Here is a 20,664-nt window from a genome sequence, read left to right as displayed (position 1 = left end):
AGGATTCTATGATTCTATGATTCGGGGCCTGCCTCAAAGCCCTTTTCAGGGAAGACACTTCAACTGCACTCAGGGAGCTGCCAGGGCATGGGTGCGCTGTGCGAGGCAGGGGAGATACCTGGCTTGGCTTTAAACAAGTCGGCTTTCAAAAGAGAAGCAGCACGGCAGCAGTTTGAGCAGTGCTGCTAATTAGGCATGCCAAACCTCGGCCTCAGAGCAGCACACGCTACGCTTGAACTGTCTGCAGCAACTGAGCCAGCAACTGCACTGCACTGCACTCTGCTGAGCACGCACCGCAGCTCACTCACGGCTGGGCAGCTTACCTGCCACCAGTGCAGCACTACCCTGTATGCAAACAAACCTTACGCTCTTGTTTTTCCCCTTCCCCTCCACTAAAAATACATATTGAGAAAACCCCGGCAACACTTTTGGCGTGCTGATGAATTTTTATTACCACAGATTGTAAGTAGAGGTGATAATCACAGAATCATAGAATGATTTGGGTTGGAAGGAAACTTAAAGATCACCCAGTTCCAACCCCCTGCCATGGGCAGGGACACCTCCCACTAGACCAGGCTGCTCAAAGCCCCATCCAGCCTGGCCTTGAACACTTCCAGGGATGGGGCATCCACAGCTTCTCTGGGCAACCTGTGCCAGTGCCTCACCACCCTCACAGTAAAGAATTTCTTCCTAATATCTAATCTAAATGTCCCCTCTTTCAGCTTAAAACTGTTACCCCTTGTCCTATCATTGCACTCCCTGATAAAGAGTCCCTCCCCATCTTCTCTGTAGGTCCCCTTTAGGTACTGGAAGGCTGCTGTAAGATCTCTCCAGAGCCTTCCCTTCTCCAGGCTGAACAACCCCAGCTCTCTCAGCCTGCCCTCATAGGAGAGGTGCTCCAGCCCATTGATCATCTTCGTGGCCCTCCTCTGGACCCGTTCCAACACGTCCATGTCCTTCTCGTGCTGAGGGCTCCAGATCTGGACGCAGTACTCCAGGTGGGGTCTCACCAGAGCAGAGTAGAGGGGCAGAATCACCTCCCTGGACCTGCTGGCCATTCTTCTTCTGAGGCAGCCCAGATGCAGTTGGCTTTCTGGGCTGCAAGCATGCATTGACAGCTCATGTTGAGCTTCTCATCCACCATCCTCTTTAGTTGATAATTCTATCTCTTTACATCTTTTATGACATAGCATTTTCCAGCTTACATATTTAAAGGTTTCTAAAAATATGTGTATGTCAACTGTTTGACTTTTAAAAATCACCACACACTTTGTAGGTCAATATCAGGGTGTACTGGCATCTGTTAGTATTGCCAGCATTACAGTTTTATTTTAAGATTCCAAATGATACCCGCTTATAGTTGTATTAAACTCTGAGGTTCAGCAAAATGTTCCTAGGCAAGGCTCAGGTTCAGGAAAGCACAAAGGAGTGTGCTTATTTTAATTATATAATTAGACCCACCCTAATACAGCAACGCATTTAAGCACATTCTTAAATGTTCTTTTGAACTCGAGTTTGGCTGCGTAGCCAGCAGTTTATCTTTATTACTCACCATCTTCTGTCAACCCAAACTGGGTACTGACTGTACATAATATTTTCCAGCCTAGTAACACTGAAAGCATTATTTCAGGCAACAAGAATATCAAGATCCTCATTTCCTGGTTTTATTAATGTACCTCATTACAATCAGTTATGAAAGACCACATAGATTCTTGATTGTAACCATGTTTGAATCGATTAAATGAACTGTGCTTAAAAAAGCAATGAATTTGGCCCAGTCTGTATCAGAGGTCATGAGAAAACGTCTAAGGAAATGGAATATTTCTCCTCCTAAAGGCATCATGCTTTTGCGTTTGGCAAATGCCAGTATTTTTCTAACCTCTGCATGCATCCATGATGACATCTGCCGTACCAGCAGTGCAAAAGCCAATGCAGGTCCACTTTGTGAACTAGTCTCAGTGAGAATTTCTCTTTGAACAGCATCTCATCCCTCCTGTAAGTCATCACACAGCACTCCCACACTTCCTGAGCACCTCATAAAAATTCTCCTCGAATCCTTGTTTAAAAATGCATTCACTTCTAAATGTCACCTATGAAAGAAGCAACTTGAAAAATTTTTGGAAGTTCCAAAAGGTTTGGAAGTCTCAAACACAGTATCCCGCTTGAATTGCATGTTACTGAAAAAACGCAATAAAAATTATTGTCTCTTTTTTTTTTTTCTTTTTCTTTTGCCTATCCCCCCTCTTTTTTATGCCTGTAGGTATGCAAGCCAGGCTGGCTGAAACCTAAACTGTCCTTGCTTCTAAAACTGAACGGCCTTGTCCCTACCACCTACTGGAAGTAAGTCCTGACCTCAGCAGTCCCCCACAGCATGCCTAGAAGTGTGCTACTGTTTAGGCCAGAACTCCACCAGAACTGGGTTAAAAATTAAATAGCACTTTGGTTCACGCTCTATTTAGCTCAGTTGAAACATTCCAAGGAAACATGGTAGACCCATAAACATCAAACACAGATCCTTAAAACCCTCTGCTCAGCTGCGGTCCAACCCCAGTGCATGAAGGTGAGGAGCATGAAGGCCATAGCCCCTGCTTCCATGTGGAAGGTGCCCAAGGATCTGTGTTTTGCTTCTGGACATACCTAAGAACAGATCGGTAAATCGGTCCTGACCTGTCGGGGGCCTGACTGTTCCTTATCTCCTTAAGGCTCTTTGGATTCAGACCTGTTAAGTCCCCACATAATGACCTAACCCCTCGGCTAGTCAACATGGCACAGAGGAGCTTGGATGCCCTCCTGGTCAACATGCTCCACTATACAAGGAACGATCAATTTATTTGTTTCACCAGACACAGAGCAGGGAAGTGAATATGACCCTAGAGTAAGTGGTTCTCACCCATGTGAGAAGGCACCTCGAACCAATTATCAGCTCTAATTAATATTTAACTACTTTATATTACAGCTCTATTTACTATATTCAACCCTAAAAATTATTTGGGAAAAAAAAAGAAAGATCAATAATAGTAAACATTAAAAGGATTTAGGGCCGTAAATCCCACATAAAGAGACCCTTTCCCAGAGCCAAAAAAAAACCCAAACAACATGTATGGAGCTTGTCTACAGCATGCAGTGTCAGAATGGACATCTCCATCAGCACTTCAAGTGAAATCAGGAGCACGCTTTTGAGCAAATCTCTCTCCTTATCACACTTTGGTTCGCGTTACAGAGTGGTGTCAGGATGCATGACCTGGGGTGCTTTGGGGTGAAACTAATCCAGAAATGGGCTTCAGGACTGCGTGCAGTGTGGACACCAGGCCCTCAACACCAACTCTTTTTACTCTACAGGCCTGCTCCGACAGAGCTGCCCTTACTTGTTAACATAGATACAGAAACAAGCAGTTTTGTCTGAACCAGTGCGTATACACAATCAGGCAAAGATACTGGCCAGATCTAGGAAGCAGCAAAACCACATTTTTGTGGCCCTGGGCCTGAATTAATTATCCTTGCTTCTCAGTGCTATAGCTCCAATGCCCTTTTACTGCCCCATGAGTGCTGGAGTGAATCTCATGGTAAATAGCTTACGAGTCTCTACATTACAGTGCTTTATTGCACTGGATAGACACGTCCTCAGTCTGGGAGAAACAACACATGCCTTTGCCTTCGGTCGTTAATGTTGTCCAACAAGACTGCTCACAGCCAACATGATGCCTTTTGTGGATCTTTCTCAATTAAATTCCCCTAGATATTGCATGGAGAACTTTGCAATTCACATTGGATTTTGCAAATTCTAACGACAGATTTGGGTTCAATAATTCTCATTGTAATGATGCCAAGGTCCCTTCTGCAAATATGCCTTTTTTTTTTCCCTGTAAAAAGTTTAGCCAAGTGCTAACTCTTAAGTTAATATGACAAGAGTGTCGTACTGTTATTGTTGCTCTTGTTATTATTTACTGAGTGGCACATTAAAATGAAAGAAACTCTGTAAATTGAAATTATTTCCAGTCAGCTGTGATTGAAGGGCAGATGCCTGTATGTATGTCCAGCAATTTACAAACTAAGCAGAAATATGGGTAACAGGAATATGACCCCTTTATGAAGATACGCTCTTCATCTGACTTGATGCAGACTAGAAATACTGTACTTGCAACAGATAGTAGCGGGTTTGCATTCCATTCTTCCCATTTTGGATCCACTGGCTTATGTATTTATTCACCTTTTAATTTATTTGCAACAATTAGGTTTCTGGAATAGCAGATGAAACAAATGTGGGAGTCCTCTGCATCTTCATGAGCGCTGAGAATAAAATTAAAGCCATTTTTGACCACCCCCTCTATGAAAATGGCAATGTGACACAATTGCTATCTTCTCTGAACAAATAGCTACAATAATACTATTAATAAGTAACACAGTAAATTTCCCTAAGACCACTGAAGTATAGTTGAGACATGTTTTGCACTTCCTCCCACGAAAGACAGCAGAGATTTTCTTACTGACTTCAAAGACAGCTGCATCAAGCTTACCAAATACTTAGGGTCTTCAAGAGAACAAACCCAGGAAAGGGATTCAGCGCCTCATTTCACAAGTGCCAAGACGAATGTTGAAGGCCAAAATTAGTTTTCAGCCTGGTTCTTTAACAAGTCTCTGTAGGCTATTTTGCATTATGATTTTGTCAAGCGCATATTAATACAACTTCAGTCCTACCTTTTAAAGTTTCCATAATGAACTTTTTGAGGTAGTAAATATATTTGGCATCATCTCTCTTGGTGCTACCGGAAACAAACCAGCTGTTCTCCACAATGAATATTTGGGGGTTGTTATATTCACTGCTTATCCAGTAAAGGAGCTGCCTCAGGCTTATTGATTCCAACTGCTGGAATTTCATGTGGGAGTCCAAGAGCTGGAAACTCAGGGTAGCTCCAAAAGAAAGAGCAAAAAAGTCTGCTGTTCCCTTGATGTACTTCTTCTCAACTTCACTGAATTCAGGCAACAGGGATGAGAGGTTGCTCCTCATGCTCTCTGGATAGTCACCATCAATAAATATGGGCTTAGCAAACCAGCCGAGCACAAAATCAAGGGATTTTTGACATTCTTTTATGTTTTTTTCAGTCATACGTTGTGGTTTTATCCAGTGGGAGCTAAGAGCAATGGACACTTTTCCTTTTTGAGTTGGACGAAAATGGTCATTGTAGAGATGCCAGACTTTAGCATGGGCCTGTTGAAAAGAAAGATTGTAATTAATGCACCTGAAATTCCATTTTAAGTAACACAATTAGCCTCAAGTACTGAAGTCCAGTGTCATGCAGTAACCACATAAACACAGCATTTGAAGGCTCAGCCTTATTCATTCTTCAGTAGTCTACAACTCATATTATCTTAATATTAATACCATATATCAACTAGGAATCACTAGTTGGTTTGGGAAAAACAGCATCTCATTTTTCCATGAGATACTATTCCAGGCAATGAACACACTTTTGGTAGTCAGCGAGACACCTTTATTGACTTATATTATTGAGTTCAGCCATATTTCCAGTATTTACAAAAATGAAAATGAATTTAACTAAGCATGTTTCAAAGTATGTTTTCATTATAGGAGTATCCCTTTATCTGTAGATTCACAGATACATAAAGAAGGAAGGTCTGTTCGTAAGAACTGTCCAGATCTCTCAAACAATACAAGACAAAGAAACACCCTTGCACTTATTCCTCTTTGAACCAGAACACACAGTATAGGAAAAACTACCAATCTGGATTTTAAAAGTCTGGTGAAAAACGATTTGCCACAGCTCCTGAAAAATTATTCCAATAATTCAATTTGATTTGTTTTATTAAAATTTGCTATTTACCTCTAGCATCAGATTTCAACTGCTTGTCTCGGTCTAATTTTATCTATTACTGTGAGGAGATCTTTTCTACCAAATTTCTTTCTTGTGATCTTACGGAGTCAGTTTAAACAGTCTCTTGACGTTCCCTTTGAAAGCTAAATAGATTAAGTTCCTGAAGCCTCGCATTATCTTCAGGCATAGCTTCAAACCATTCTCACTGCTCTCCTCTGATTCTCTTCCAATTTGTCATCATCTGTCTTAAACTGCAGAAGCAGAATTGGACATAATATGCCAGTGGCAGTCTTGCCAGCAGTAAAACCAGAGACAATTTAATACACTATTTCTGCTTATGTGGCCATAGCATTACACTGGGAGCATATGCTTATCTAAACTACCGTATCTCCAGAGCCCTTCACCACCTAAAACATATTTTTTCTTTGCACCTAGCTTATCAAAGAATTTTGACTGCTCTATGAATCAACATCCCATCTTTTCATCATCTACACATTAGTAGAAATTGTAATACTTTTTTCTAGGTCATTGATAAAAAGATAAAAAATATGAGATCTATTCATTAGAATAAAGCCTTGCTAATAACTATTCCCAGTTAACATTTGCATTTTGAGATTTATCAGCTACTACTTGTTCATATGTGCTGTGATGACACGAACCTCCATTCTTGACATACAAAGTCACAGTTGTGATGAATACATATGACAGATTATTAATCAAAATGTCACACACATTTTTAGCCCTCCCTGGAACATAAGCTGTGTAGAAAGCCTTATGATTCCACTCCATGCAGCTGGTATGCTGGCAAATTTTATCATTAATGTATTGATAGCTGCTGTTCATCGTTTCATTTTCATACGCTCTCACCATTCAAGCTTTGAACCACAATGACTTCCAGTTGCCAGCATTACGAGGAACATTAAGCAATTAAGATTATTAATCATTTTTGAAAGATGCATTGTTAATTACCCAGGAAAAATAATAAATTCTATCATTCTACTCTTCTTGCAGAATTTTAATTCTCACTGCTGGGAGAAAAACAATTGGCAGTGAAGGACAACTAAAGGTAGGATCAATAACCAAGGCTCAGTTCAGCTGCCCCCATACGGAAACTTGCTGCCTTTGAGTCATCTTAGGGTATATAAAAAGTCTGTGCAGATCTGACACCCTCTCTCTAGAGGACGCTAGACGCATGCCCTTTTAGAGCAGTCACCAAAACCCAAAGGGAAGACCTTGGAAACTCTGAATCACCATACACACCTATGTGCATGTATCTGAATCAAGCTCTCGGTTGCAGACTCCAACTTACATACTCTCATTTATAATACATCAATAGCTCAAATAAATGTGGTGCAGTCCTACCATTTGTCTGTATTAACACAATGGATTTTGATGCTAGTGAGAAACTAAATATAGTAAACATTTCAAAGTCTCGTGTCAAAAACGAGAGCTGACCTAGGCACAGACTTAATTTTACTTCATGCTGAAGCTCCATTATGCTGATGAAAGAACAAAAGACATTACGCACCGTGACCAAAACGCTACACACCCAACACTTATATTATTTTAAAAATACCATTGGGAACAAATATGTCACCGCTTGCAACTCAAATTTGCACACCCAAATTTTCCCTCATAAAGGTGCCATTATTATTCCTCTGTTGGACCTGACTCATCTCCACATTTCCTGTCTCAGATGTTAAGATACCACCATGCACAATCAAACACACAATTTAATCTCTGTCATCTGCGCTTGCAAGTATGCTGCCCAGCCACACAGCCCCTCAAGGACTATGGAGGACTTGCCCCATAACACTCAGCCCTCCCTACTCCTGCCAGTGGAGAGAGATCTTCCAGCATTTTCATATCCTTGATTCTACCATGAAGCAAGGAAGCCATGACAGACAAAACCTATTGTTTAGTTTAGACAAGACATGTTCTACAGACAGATGAAAGCAGGCAAGAAGCAGCCCACTTAAATGTCTGCCCCCTGGAGTGTGCATCAAGTGGAATTATACCGTTGCCATAAAAAAACAGCTAAACATAGAAAATAGTGCATCAAAGTCCCCAGGCTCTGTGGACACAGATTAATGAGGTAGTTCAAAACCGCATAGAAGTAAAACTGGAAGAAGCCAGTGACAAAGCAGAGTCTCTATGGAAATCTGGGACAGAATTCATTTGCCTAAAATTAGGTGTCTAATGCAGTTTTTGAGAATTCAGAGTATTCCAGCCTCCAACTGCAGTTTCAGAAAGCTGTGAGTCTCCCATAAATCCTAAGTCACGTCTCTCAGCTCCACAGAGACACCTGGGACACTATAGGATGTGTAAAATGATAATTTGCACCTATACCTATCTTCAGGCAAATGAATCCCACTCCTAGGGTGGAACTCATTTGGAGCTAAAGACACCTTATATTTCACTGTCCACACATGAGCTAGATGCCCAAGCCCCCCCTATAGGCAATGGAGATCTCAGGCTCCACACAGCTGCCTGAACACAGGCATCTAGTTGCCACTCCAGAATGATACAGGCCTATGTCCCATCTGCCATTTCCATGCAGATATCCTAAATAGCCTGGGAAGTCTCACATGGCACTACTTACACTGAGCTAACAGGATCCCGCTCCAAATTGATCTACTTAACAGAGTCTAGTGAGTGATTCCTCAGTACAGTACAGCAGCCGTATCGTCACACTCAGCAGGACCACTGTCTAGGTCCCAATAACTGTATGGATTAGCAGTAAGATTTAATGTAGGTGCCTAGACCTTTTTGAGATGTTTTACCTGAATGAGGCTGGCAGACCTAAAGGGAGACCTTGCTCTTCTGGAGCAGCAACTGGAAGCCAGGCCGAACATCCTATGGTAGCTCAAATGACATTGTATGTCTTTGCTGTGACAAAAAAACCTCCTAGATGTCTATTAACTATAATCAGAGTTTAGCCTCCCATACAGAGAATACAAGTAGAAACCAACCAACCACCAGTTTCTTCACCTTTATCTGAAATCTTACTTCCTGATTTCGGTGACTTACCTATTGGTACCTACGTTTAGTTCAAAACTAAGTAGGATTAAGATCATGGCAATCTACACTTCAGTGCTTTTGCTGACACACAGCGTGGTGACTCCATGTCCCTCGTTTTGAAAGGTGCTGAGGGGTCCAACTTAAACAGCACTTACTTACCTTACCCTCAAAATGCTTACATCACTAAGAAAATCATGAAGTTTTATATCACCATGAAAATGAAATAAAGTCTCAAGTTGTAGCTTGTCCTTAGGTAAACCCATTTTTAAGTCTGTACTTCACTCAGGTTTCAGGCTCCAGCACAGTCCCATTTTCAAGTTGACACATTCTTCTTTCCCTGACTTTCCCAGACAACATACCAATCCAGACCACAGCCTACCTGTACTCAACTTGTGAAACTCTGATATTGGTCACGTTAGATCGGTATTCAAGAGATTCCTGTGTGAGCCAAAGTAAATAATGCCAAAATCGAGCCTTGATGAAGTGTCAAATCCATTTCCAAGACAGAAAAGCCCTCTGCAATGCCATAGTGTAGGCTATCCCTACAAAGTCCAAATCCCTGCAGTGATAGCAGAAATAATTCAACATAGGCAAACACTCTTCGCAACCGGACACAGTCATGTCCTACTCCACTGCAGGACAGATCTGCATAGTCCAAAAAAAGAGAAAGTCAATTTAGTAATACACAGACATTGGTTTGTCTGACTATGCCTCTAAATTCCTGTCCAAGGTCATTAAGACTTTCCTGCGTCTGGCACTGATATGTATCATTCTGCAAGTTCTCAGCACTTACATCTATCATGATGCATAACCTTCACAAGAGCAAATCAAGAATTGTAATTGGGAACATCATGATTCCATAGTTTGTGTTCATTCCTCTAGAACAAGTTGTCTCAATTTTAAGTTGTGTGCCTTCTGAACCAATAATAAAACCATTCATTTCACAAATAAACTGCACAAATAACCTGCTCTCCACGCTCAGATGAACTATTCTGTATTAACTCTCTATTTGCATGGTAATGAAACTGAATAGGAAAGTGTTATTGAAACTCATTTAGCAATACAAAGAGAAGAGTTAATTGGAAAAGATCTGCAAAAGCTTTTTGATCAGTAGAAACCAGGCCAATGTACCTCCAAGAAAACGGTCATTATTCAGTCCTACATCAAAAGCCCTTATGAAATTGATATAATTATTGGAATGACATGGGAAAGTCTAGTATATGATTAGTCCAAATGTGCCTTGCAACAAGAAGGGGAAAAATAATGTGTTTTTTCCCCTGTATCATCAGAAGCAAGTATTTTAATTGCAAGCTATAACAAAGGATGTCATATTTTGTGTAATGTTTCACCCCTAGATCCAAAGTCAAGTAGGTTTTACCCACACAGTCTTTGGGCAAACCTTCTCTTTCACAAGTAACAACAAGTAACACTGAGTAACAGATACAGATATTTAAAAATTGCTTAAGGTTCTTCCTGTATTTCAAAACTGGTAAAATAACACCTTCGTGTATAAAGCACAGGACTTTGCTATAGCTGGCATGTTAGTCATGCAGTAATTTCATTTTTCCTCTATAATTCCTTCCCAAATATGTATTTTTCTAGTTTTCTTTTTAGTCTGTTAGACACCATTACCACGGCCAATTGATTCAATAAATTTGGTATTTTTTGCCCAATCTCAACAACCTGGGACTAAAATGATGCTTGTAAATGATACACACAATATTAAGTGAACATTTTTCAGTCTATAACCATTTAATGTAAAATTTGGTACAACTATAGCTTTAAATATTGATCACACACCTGAAGTACACTGTTTTGTTTCAATTCCTTTCTCAGTACAATTTGGTCACTGTTTTTCACACTCTGCTGGTCACTGTAACATGCCGGTGCCTCAGGAACATGAACGACTTTACACCTGCCATACATAAGGCAGGAAACAATACCATTCCTATTTTAAGAACTGGGAACAGAGATATTATGACACGCATAGAAAAAAAATTAAACCAGACACCTTAACTTGTAGAGCAGGGTATTAACTCCAGAACAATGCCTCTGGTATGATACTCGCCTCTAAAGAAAAACCACCAACGATGGCATTAAATACTTGTCTGAAGGCACAGCAGATAGATAAAAAAACATTTTTCCCCAACACAGGCAAAACAGAGGAGTTTTGCTAGCATGAGAATAAGAAGAAGGTAACCTGAAAGCATGAAGCTAAACCACAGGCAGCAAAATGCATTGCAGCTACTCCAAAAATATTAGCAGAAGCAAAAAAAAAAAACCCGCAAAAAAAAAAAAACCCACAGAAAAACCCACAAAGAAGCATATAAAAGTTATTTTTACACTCTAATTTTGAATTTTAAAGCAGATGAAAGGTTGCGAAGGCTTGTACTTTCACATACTGTATGTATAAGCATAAGTGAACATTATCACAGATAAATATGCAGTGGAGAAACACAAAGTGACCCCAGTGTGGCAGAAGGAAACCAAAACCCCCTTAATTTCATTGTGTCAGGTGACTGCTGTAGGAAACCTCTCTTTAGAAGTACAGAAAGCTTAGATGCTGTAGAATCATAGAATTGTTTAGGTTGGAAAGGACCTTTAAGATCATTGAGTCCAACCATCAACCTAACAACTTCTGACAAGTACACCACTAAACCACGTCCCTCAGCACTACATCTACACATGTTTTAAATACTTCCAGCAATGGCAATTCCACCGCCTCCCTGGGCAGCCTGTTCCAATGCTTAATAAGCCTTTTGGTGAAGAAATTTTTCCTAATATCCAATCTAGACTTCCCCTGGCATAACTTGAGGCTACTTCCTCTTGTCCTATCGCCTGTTACTTGGGAGAAGAGACCATCTCTACAACCTCCTTTCAGGTAGTTGTAGAGAGCGACAAGGTCTCCCCTCAGCCTCCTTTCCTCCAGGCTGAACAACCCCAGCTCCCTCAGCCGCTCCTCATAAGACTTGTTCTCCAGACCCCTCACCAGCTTCATTGCCCTTTTCTGGACCCGCTCCAGCACCTCCATGTCCCTCCTGTAACGATGGGCCCCAAACCGAACACAATATTTGAGGTCAGGCCTCACCAGCGCTGAGTACAGGAGGACGATCACTTCCCTCATCCTGCTCACCACACTGTTCCTGATACAGGCCAGGATGCTATTGGCCTTTTTGGCCACCTGGGCACACTGCTGGCTCATATTCAGCCGGCAGTCGACCAACACCCCCAGGTCCTTTTCCACCAGGCAGCTCTCCAGCTGCTCCTCCCCAAGCCTGTAGCGCTGCATGGGGTTGTTGTGACCCAAGTGCAGGACCCGGCACTTGGCCTTGTTGAACCTCATACCACTGGCCTCGGTCCGTCGATCCAGCCTGTCCAGACCCCTCTATAGAGCCACCCGACCCTCAAGCAGGTTGATGCTCCTGCCCAACTTGATGTCACCTGCAAACTGACTGAGGGTGGCTGCACTCGATCCCCTCGTCCAGGTTGTTGATAAAGATACTAAACAGAGCTGGCCCCCATACTGAGCCCTGAGGAACACCACCCGTGACTGGCCACCAACTGGATTTAACTCCATTCACCACCACTCTCTGGGCCCAGCCCTCCAGCCAGTTTTTTACCCAGCAAAGAGTACTCCCATCCAAGCCATGAGCAGCCAGTTTCTCCAGGAGAATGCTGTGGGAAACAGTGTCCAAGTCTTCACTGAAGTCCAGGTAAACAACATCCACAGCCTTTCTCTCATCCACAAGCACAAGCCCTGCGTTAAAGGCTCTCTCAAACTCGCCCTGCCTCGAACAGCCACTTGCTCGGCAGGTACCCTGTGGTGTGGCAGCCAGCGGGACAGCGGCTGGACTGTGCCATGCCCAGTCATCACCTGCATCTGCGCAACTCACCTGCACGGCAGAGGGGAAAGCTTCTAGGCCACAATTCACCCAAGACATTTTTAATGCCCAGACGAGAGTGAGGTGAAAAATGCCTGTCCTCCTCCACTCCCCACACAGGCAGGCTGGCATGGCCACTGGAGTCGATATCCTGTACAAATAAACTAAAACACCGAGAGACAAGTGGGCTGGGAAAGCAGTTTGAACTCTCCTGAGTCGCAACAGTCTCTGAAAAAATAAAGGTCATCTGGAAAAGAATTAAGCGGCATTTGACTTTGAGAAGCAATGGGAGACGAGATAAAAATAGCTTTATTTCTGACAACAAGTGCTTCTGAGACACTTGATGTGTTTAATCATTTTCCGTTACCTCTGACAGAAAAGATTAATTACGGAACTGCACAAAAATAGTTCAAGGAATGTTGTGACCCATGTGAATATTAAAGATATGAGAGATTCTTAAACAGAGTACAAAAAGAAGATAAAAGTACAGAGCAGTCTGAGTGATTTAAAGCTGAGAGACAATCTCGCAGTACTGAAGGGAGCTAAAATAGTTGCTGATAAAAGACTCGACTGATTGGAATCTGGGACACAATGCTCAGGCAGTATTTAGGGGAAGAGGAAGATACAATCATTGCTATTAAAATTGTTTTGTGTGTGCTGGAGCTATATAAACATATAAAAGCACCAGAACTGAGACTGACCTGCAAAGCCCTCTACCAGAGTATGAATCTATTCGAGGACAGCCCAGGCTCCAATCCTGTTGACATACTCAAGTACACAAAGTACCACAAAAAAAAATACCAAGGAAAAAGACACAGAAAACTTAACTGTAATCCACAAAAGCAAGCACACAGAACTGCACAGGCTGTAGTAAACAGGACAAATCATGACAATAACACCACTTTGCAAGAGTTGATAATCATCAAATGTGCAGAATGAAGAGGATGAAAAAAGCACCATGACTTTGGAGAAACCCTTAACGGGAACAGTGGTAAAGATTGTGGCAACTGAAAACATTATTAGCCCAAAACGCAAAAGGAACATTAATGGATTTTTAAGTCACACTCTGCTTGCAAAGAAAGTAACATGGTGCTAGAAACAGCAGTGATCAAAAAAGTTAAGCATATAAAACTCTCATAATACTCATATAAAACTAATGTATGAAATACATATGTAGGATATATAAAACTGATAAAATAATGCCCAGTCAGAGAATTGAGATTAAATGGAAAAGGCAGTATTTGTAGGCACTGGCGAGAAGGCATCCATTATAAATCCAAACCTTTGGTTTCGCAAAGGTTTGTACAAACTGGATGGAGAGGGAAACAAAACAACTGAGGAAGAGGTAGAGGACTGCGTGCAGGAACTGCTCAAACTACAGAACATCGCTTCAGAAGCCAAAAGGCACCAAACTCTCAACTCTCCCCTGTGCTAAGGCAGAAACTGAAAGAGAAGATAGGTAAGCCTGTTGCTCTCAAAAGTCAAAGTGAGTTGAACAATCACAGTAACATATATACTGTTTAATGACATCAGCTTAAAAAAATAAACTATTTTTTGTTAAATACAGAATCAAAAGAACTAAATAAATACATAAAAGGCAAACATTTCAAATATCTTTAATGGTAAAAATTCTGGAAGAGGTGACTAATGTCAATCACCTGGTTTTCTTGTAGATGCATGCAGGTAAGGCGAATAACCATCTATGCATATTCACCCGCTCAATACAGCACTCAGAAATGCTTGTTCTACATACTGTGGAACTATGTTCACTAATCCAGATGTTCCCCAGGAAGAGAAAATGTATTTCTGATGGTTTAGTGGAAGCACACGAAGAGAATTCCTTTGGAAAGACTCAGAGCAGTTAGCAGAAGCTAAACAAACAAAAAAGAACAATGATCTATAATTAAAATAGTCCATCAGATAAAAAAAAATTCTTAGCAAAAGATAGAATTAAATACAGATAAGACAAAAGCACATCATCAGTATGTGCACCCGATGGACAAGGAAGCGACAAAAAGATTTCAGCTTGCTTGACCTAACGTAACTAGCTAAATCAACAACCCAGCTTGCAAAGACATTGAAGACAACATATAATTTTGTGTGAAAATTATAGAAGAAAGAACCCAGGTTACCCATTACCACTATCGTTGCATTTAAAGCACCCAGAGTAGAGGCCTTATGTCCTAGTGTTAATGATTAACCACAAATCTTATTCTGAGTACACCAGCAGATTCAAAATAAATTCATAGAATCATCATAGAATCATAGAATGGTCTGGGTTGGAACGGATCTTTAAAGGTCATCTAGTCCAACACTCCTGCAATAAGCAGGGACATTTTCATCAATTGACCCAAACGAAGTATGTATCTGCTCCCGGAGATATACTGGAACATTTTGTGTGCAACTTAATGCTGAGAGTTTCCCAGGAGAAAGACAGGAAGAAATCCCGGTCATACCATGATTACAAGAACATCAGCTGACACTGGATTTGCCAAATCCATGTTTGTGGAGTTGGGAAAGGCTGACGGACTGGCAGTCAGAAATTATTCCTGACGTACATTAATGTGCTGCCCTAAAAGCTACAGAAGTTCACCTAGAAATGAATGGTTAGAGGCTTTTCCCCAACTACAGTCCCAAAAGAAATTAGATTGCAGGAGTATTCATACCAAAGTATTTATGAGTCCTGACCATCAGCCACAGAGGCAGTAAAAATATCCCCAGACCAGAGAGAAAAGCTTTTTGGAGCAACAAATAATTGCATGAAGATTAGGCATTTCTGATGCTCCAATCTGGCTTATCATAAAAGCAGACAGCAGAATTTACTAGCTAATGGTTGATTTTTGAGCAATGAATTCTGTTACACCATAAAACACACCTGTTGTAGAAAAAACGCCAGAGTCTGGCATAACAGATTTAGCATATGCTATCTTTGTCATCTTGTTATCAGGGCAAGGCTGGGAAGAATTTCTCCCTACATTTACAGGGCAGCGGTACAGCATTATATGCACCCATCACCCAAGGATTTCACCGTGCTCCAGCTTCATGCAATATTCTTAGTATCCAAATATGGGAAAAACGATCAGAGGCTGATCAAATCCATGTAATTTCATGAACAGATGAGGTATTAACCCACAGCCAGACTCAAAAAGGGATGAAAGAGTTAATTAAGGAGGCCATAACTGTGGGAGCACAATTCTAAATGAAGGGATGAACAGGTCAAGTGGTACAGGAAAGAGTAAAATATTTAGGAGCAGACTAATCACCTTACCAACAGCAAGCAAAATTAATAGGAAGCTCCTTGCTCTACAAGCAACATTTCTACTACATAAACTAGACCCCCTCCCTTTTCAGCAACCAAAGATACCAGCTGCATGGTCTCGAATATAAATTGACAGGTCCTTTATCAATCTCACAACAAAAGAGTAACTGCTGCAGTGCCCAGGTACATCACTACAAGGTAATGACAATCAGGGGTATGAGAACACCACAGTGATGGTGGTTTGACTGCGTGCTATGCATAAAACGGCTTCAGCAGGTATTTCAGGATGAATGCAGCTTTTCCCATCTTGAGTTCCTCTGTGAGAAACAAGAGCCACTGGGCAGCAACAGCAAAGAAGGAATTTGAAGAAATCTCCACCAGTGGAGGTTACCAATGAATAACACAGAGGTGTTTAGTCCTACATAGTTGGCACAGGAATAATAAACTTGGTTAACATATATGCAACCAATATAGAATCACAGAATCTTCATGGTTGGAAAGGACCTTTGAGATCATCAAGTCCAACCACACACACACAAAAAAACCCCCCTACAATCTCTGTCACTAGAGCATGCCCTGAAGTGCCACATCTAGACGTTTCTTAAATACCCCTAGGGATGGTGACTCAACCACCTCCCTGGGCAGGCTGTTCCAGTGCCTGACCACTCTTCCAGTAAAGTAATTCTTCCTAATATCTAACCTAAACCTCCCCTGCCGCAACTTCAGACCATTTCCTCTGGTCCTGTCATTATTCACCTGGGAGAAGAGGCCAACACCCACCTCTCTCCAACCTCCTTTCAGGTAGCTGTAGAGGGCAATGAGGTCTCCCCTCAGCCTCCTCTTCTCCAAGCTAAACACGCCCAGCTCCCTCAGCCCCTCCTCATATGACTTGGATATATAACAAGCTGCCAGAGATCAGACAGCACAGCCCCACCAAATGAATGAGGCTCAAACAAAAATAATGATACGAAGTAAGAAACATTGTTTAATGACTGCAAAAACTTTGGGCTGTCAGGCAGACAATGGCATGCAACAAGACTCTTTGCCCAGAGAGGTGGTGGAGGCTCCATCCCTGGAGACATTCAAGGCCAGGCTTGATAAGGCTCTGAGCAACCTGATCTAGTTGAAGATGTCCCTGCTTACTGCAGGGGGGTTGGACTAGATGGCCTTTAAAGGTCCCTTCCAACCCAACACATTCTATGATTTTAAGACTCGTGTGTGCACACAGGGCAAAGCTGAGCATCATTAAGCAAGGTCAAAACAAAATTATTGTATCAGAGGTCTGTGCTGTAATATAGATAAATGCAACCCAGAATGAAGGGGACTTACTTGAGGTGATCTCTACAAAGATTTTTATTTTTTTTTAAACCAAACATTTGTGTTGTTCTTGCCCAAATCTAGCTCAGTCACTAACAACATGATAACCTGAGTTTACTCTGCTATAATCTTGGCTATTAATCATTCTGAGATTAGAGCTGTGCATCAGTGACAAGGGACTACGGAATATGATGGAAAGTTCCAGTCAGCCCTCTAGATGGACGCAAAAAGCAGCTGATCAGGATAAGCAATACATATGTGAAGGTACCAGTTTTCAATCTTCACACAACTGTTTAGATTACAATTTGACAGATGCGAATATGGTATTCTGCCTTCTTTTTCTAATCAGTCTGCAACTGTTTATGTGAGATCCAGCTGTGTCTGCATGCATACCCAATACAAAGTAATCACTACAAACTCTCTCATTGTGTATAAACTGCCTGAAATGTTCTGTTTTGTGTGCATATAAAAGAAATGACTGAAGGATGTGATTTCAATTATACACCTTTACAAGTAATGCTCAAGTTGCAAAAATCACTGAAACCGTATACTAAATTAACTTTAATCCAGTAACTTTTGGAGCAGCTTTTGCGTGATTGTTGCAAATGATAAAGCATTCAACTGTAACATCTGAAGTCTAGTTGGTTGCAAAACAAGCCACAAAAGCAATGATTACAGTGCGCTGCAATAGCAAACAAATTACTCACAAACAACTGCAACAGAGAAGGCAGGGTGTCATTCTTGATGGGAATCCCTCTTGTGTGGTCCCCTTCAGCTGCAGGGATTTTGAACTTGGTTCCACATCCTGTAGCTGTAATCCTACTTACACTTTTATACTTCATAATTTGTACCAAATAGAAGAATATTAAGTGCTGAGCAAGTTGAGGAATAGCTATACCCTAGAAGAAAGAACTATGGACTACCCTCAGGCCTATACAGTTTATGAGGAGGCTGTACCAGGCAAGAAGGAGCTAACAGCTCCAAGAAGAACCATGACTTTGTCCTGATCCATAGAAACCACAGGAGGATTTACAACATCATTGATTAAGGAGTAATAGCTCACAGCTTGCACACTGCTGAAAAAGGGGTTATAGCCCCGTAAATACAGCATCGCTATTGCTAGTACCAAGCTACAGGACGCCTATGAACTTTGTCTTGACTCAGCAGTCATCACTTATTGGTATCTGCTTTGGGTGATCATGAGGCTTTTTAGCTGCAAAACTGATCAATGATAAGGGGAGGAGGGAACTCTTGCCTGACTTGATTTTTTCCTCCCTGTTGCTTAAAGCCAGCTCTGTGGTGGTATGGTTCTATCCAAATGGCAATACAGGCCTCCTTCTAGGCAACTGAATCCCAACACGAATACCAACTTAGGTCTGAGAGAGATCCTGCCTAGCCTAGACCTGCTACTACAGAAGAGTATGGGTCATCTATGAATCTCATGTCAAACCTGTGCGTCAGTGCAAACGTCACAGGCATTCCACAACGTGAATGGCAGCAGGTATCTATGCTCAAGGAGAAGAAAGTAGCTCCAGATCCTGACACTAGCATTAGATGTCAGAGTTGTTCATGTCCGCTTGTGACCTAAGATTAAGTTGTTTAAACAGATGCATTTAGTACCATTTGGAAAGTTCCAGACTATCGAGACAAGGCAGGATACTCCAGGCTTCTCAAACGGTGCAACTTTTTTTGCCCTAGTGGCATCTAAAGAGGTATCCTTGTGATTGCATGAAGCTATGACTGAGAGAAGGGCATACACTGTGGAAGATTATCTAAGATTGTATCAAAATCCTGGAAAGATTCAGGGAAACCAACATGACATAAGCTAGACTTTTTCACTCCAGAAGTCTTACACCAGCAACAACCCCTGAAAGGCTGACTCATAGGATCATGCAGATGGACAAGGCAAGTGGAACTGAGTAACTCATAACCTAGTGGTCTTGATGCCTCCTCTGTCTGCCCATCTTTGCAACAGCACGGGGAACCATAAGGCTAACTGACAAGTTTTAATTAATACAATGGTTATTACTAGCCGTAATTCTTCCTTAATGTTATTACTTCCATGATGTTAGGCTATGAAAGGAAAATCTAGGAAACGAATTAAAACTGGTTACTCAGCAAAGGCACATCTCACTGGTAAGGATACAGTCACTGGAGGAGGCAGAGTTTGGTCAGACACCTCGATTTTGAGGAATCACCACACTCCTGAGCAATCACCAAGAAGCAAAAGTGCAGCTGTGCAAATCAGAACCCAGAAGAGGAGAGAGAAACTCCAGTGCAGGGGAAGATGGAGGAAATGAGATCCACTGGGGGAAGAGAAACTCCTGGGGTACCACATTTTTAAAGACAAACAATAGAATGATGACTTCAGTCAAGAGACGGAGGGACAAAATGAGGCATCCAATTTTATCATGGAAAAAAATTTTGAATTTTTGCATTTCTTCAGAGGCAAGGACGATTTATTTGTATTTATCCAGTCTTTTCTACGAGCTTTTGGCTGTACTGCAGTCACAGATTAAACTGGATTAGATTTATATCTCCTTTGATTTGGGAAAGACATTTAGAACCTCATCCAAAGCCTGCTGAAACCGTGAAAACATGCTTCAGAGGTATGAGGAAGTCCCTTTATGTCTGTTTCAAAACACGTGTTTAATGGTAGATACAAAATTGCTCTACTACAGAGACGAGTGTTAACTCAAAGGCATACAAATAAAAGTTTTCCTGCTTTATTCTTGTAGTCTGCAAACATAGTAAAAAGCACCATTTGAGTTAATAGCTGGAATCCTGTAGAACAGAAAACTGAGACAAACAAAAAGCATTTAAAAATAAATATCTAGTTCTTACTTTATAAACACAATCTTCATATTGTTGATTATCTGTAGAAATTAGTCTGGGTTTCACCTGTTTGTATACAAGGAATCCAACTAGTTTGTCTGACATAATATTGAATAAATGTTTTAACATAGTTGCTAAGAAGCAAAATGTTAATAAAGTTTATATAAAAATACCAGCTACAGTTGTTTCCTTTTTGGAAGTATATCCTGTATTTTTATACGGTGCAATATAGAATGGGGGGGGGGGGTTACTACATCAATGTACTGCAATCTCAGGCTTAGCAATTAAGAAAAGAAATCACAGTAAAAGACCTAAAGCAGCTTTTATCCAATCCTTAGAGAAATAAAAAGAAAATTAAAAAAAAAAAAATAGAAAGCAGCAAAAGAAAAGGAAGAGTCTTGTCAGGGTAATTGTTTAGTCTAAGCCTCACAGAAAAGGGCATGTGTTGGTTAATACATACAGTTGTAAACGCTAATTAACTACTCTTCATTCAGCATTCCTTGTTTCAGCTTCTGTGCTC

General features: G+C 41.2%; 1 protein-coding gene across 1 annotated transcript in view; it reads right to left on the bottom strand.

Annotated features, from left to right (window-relative positions):
- KL (klotho) overlaps positions 1-20,664 on the bottom strand; it is a 52,935-nt gene that overhangs the window by 11,775 nt on the left and 20,496 nt on the right. Inside the window, exon 2 of the mRNA XM_063332523.1 lies at positions 4,696-5,206. Coding sequence (XP_063188593.1) covers positions 4,696-5,206 — 511 coding nt within the window. The remainder of the gene's footprint in view (positions 1-4,695; positions 5,207-20,664) is intronic.

Source organism: Chroicocephalus ridibundus, chromosome 1, assembly GCF_963924245.1.
Source record: "Chroicocephalus ridibundus chromosome 1, bChrRid1.1, whole genome shotgun sequence".
In the NCBI taxonomy this organism is placed as follows: Eukaryota; Metazoa; Chordata; class Aves; order Charadriiformes; family Laridae; genus Chroicocephalus; species Chroicocephalus ridibundus.
Note: the sequence above shows the minus strand (reverse complement) of the source record. Positions and strands in the feature narration are given on the sequence as shown.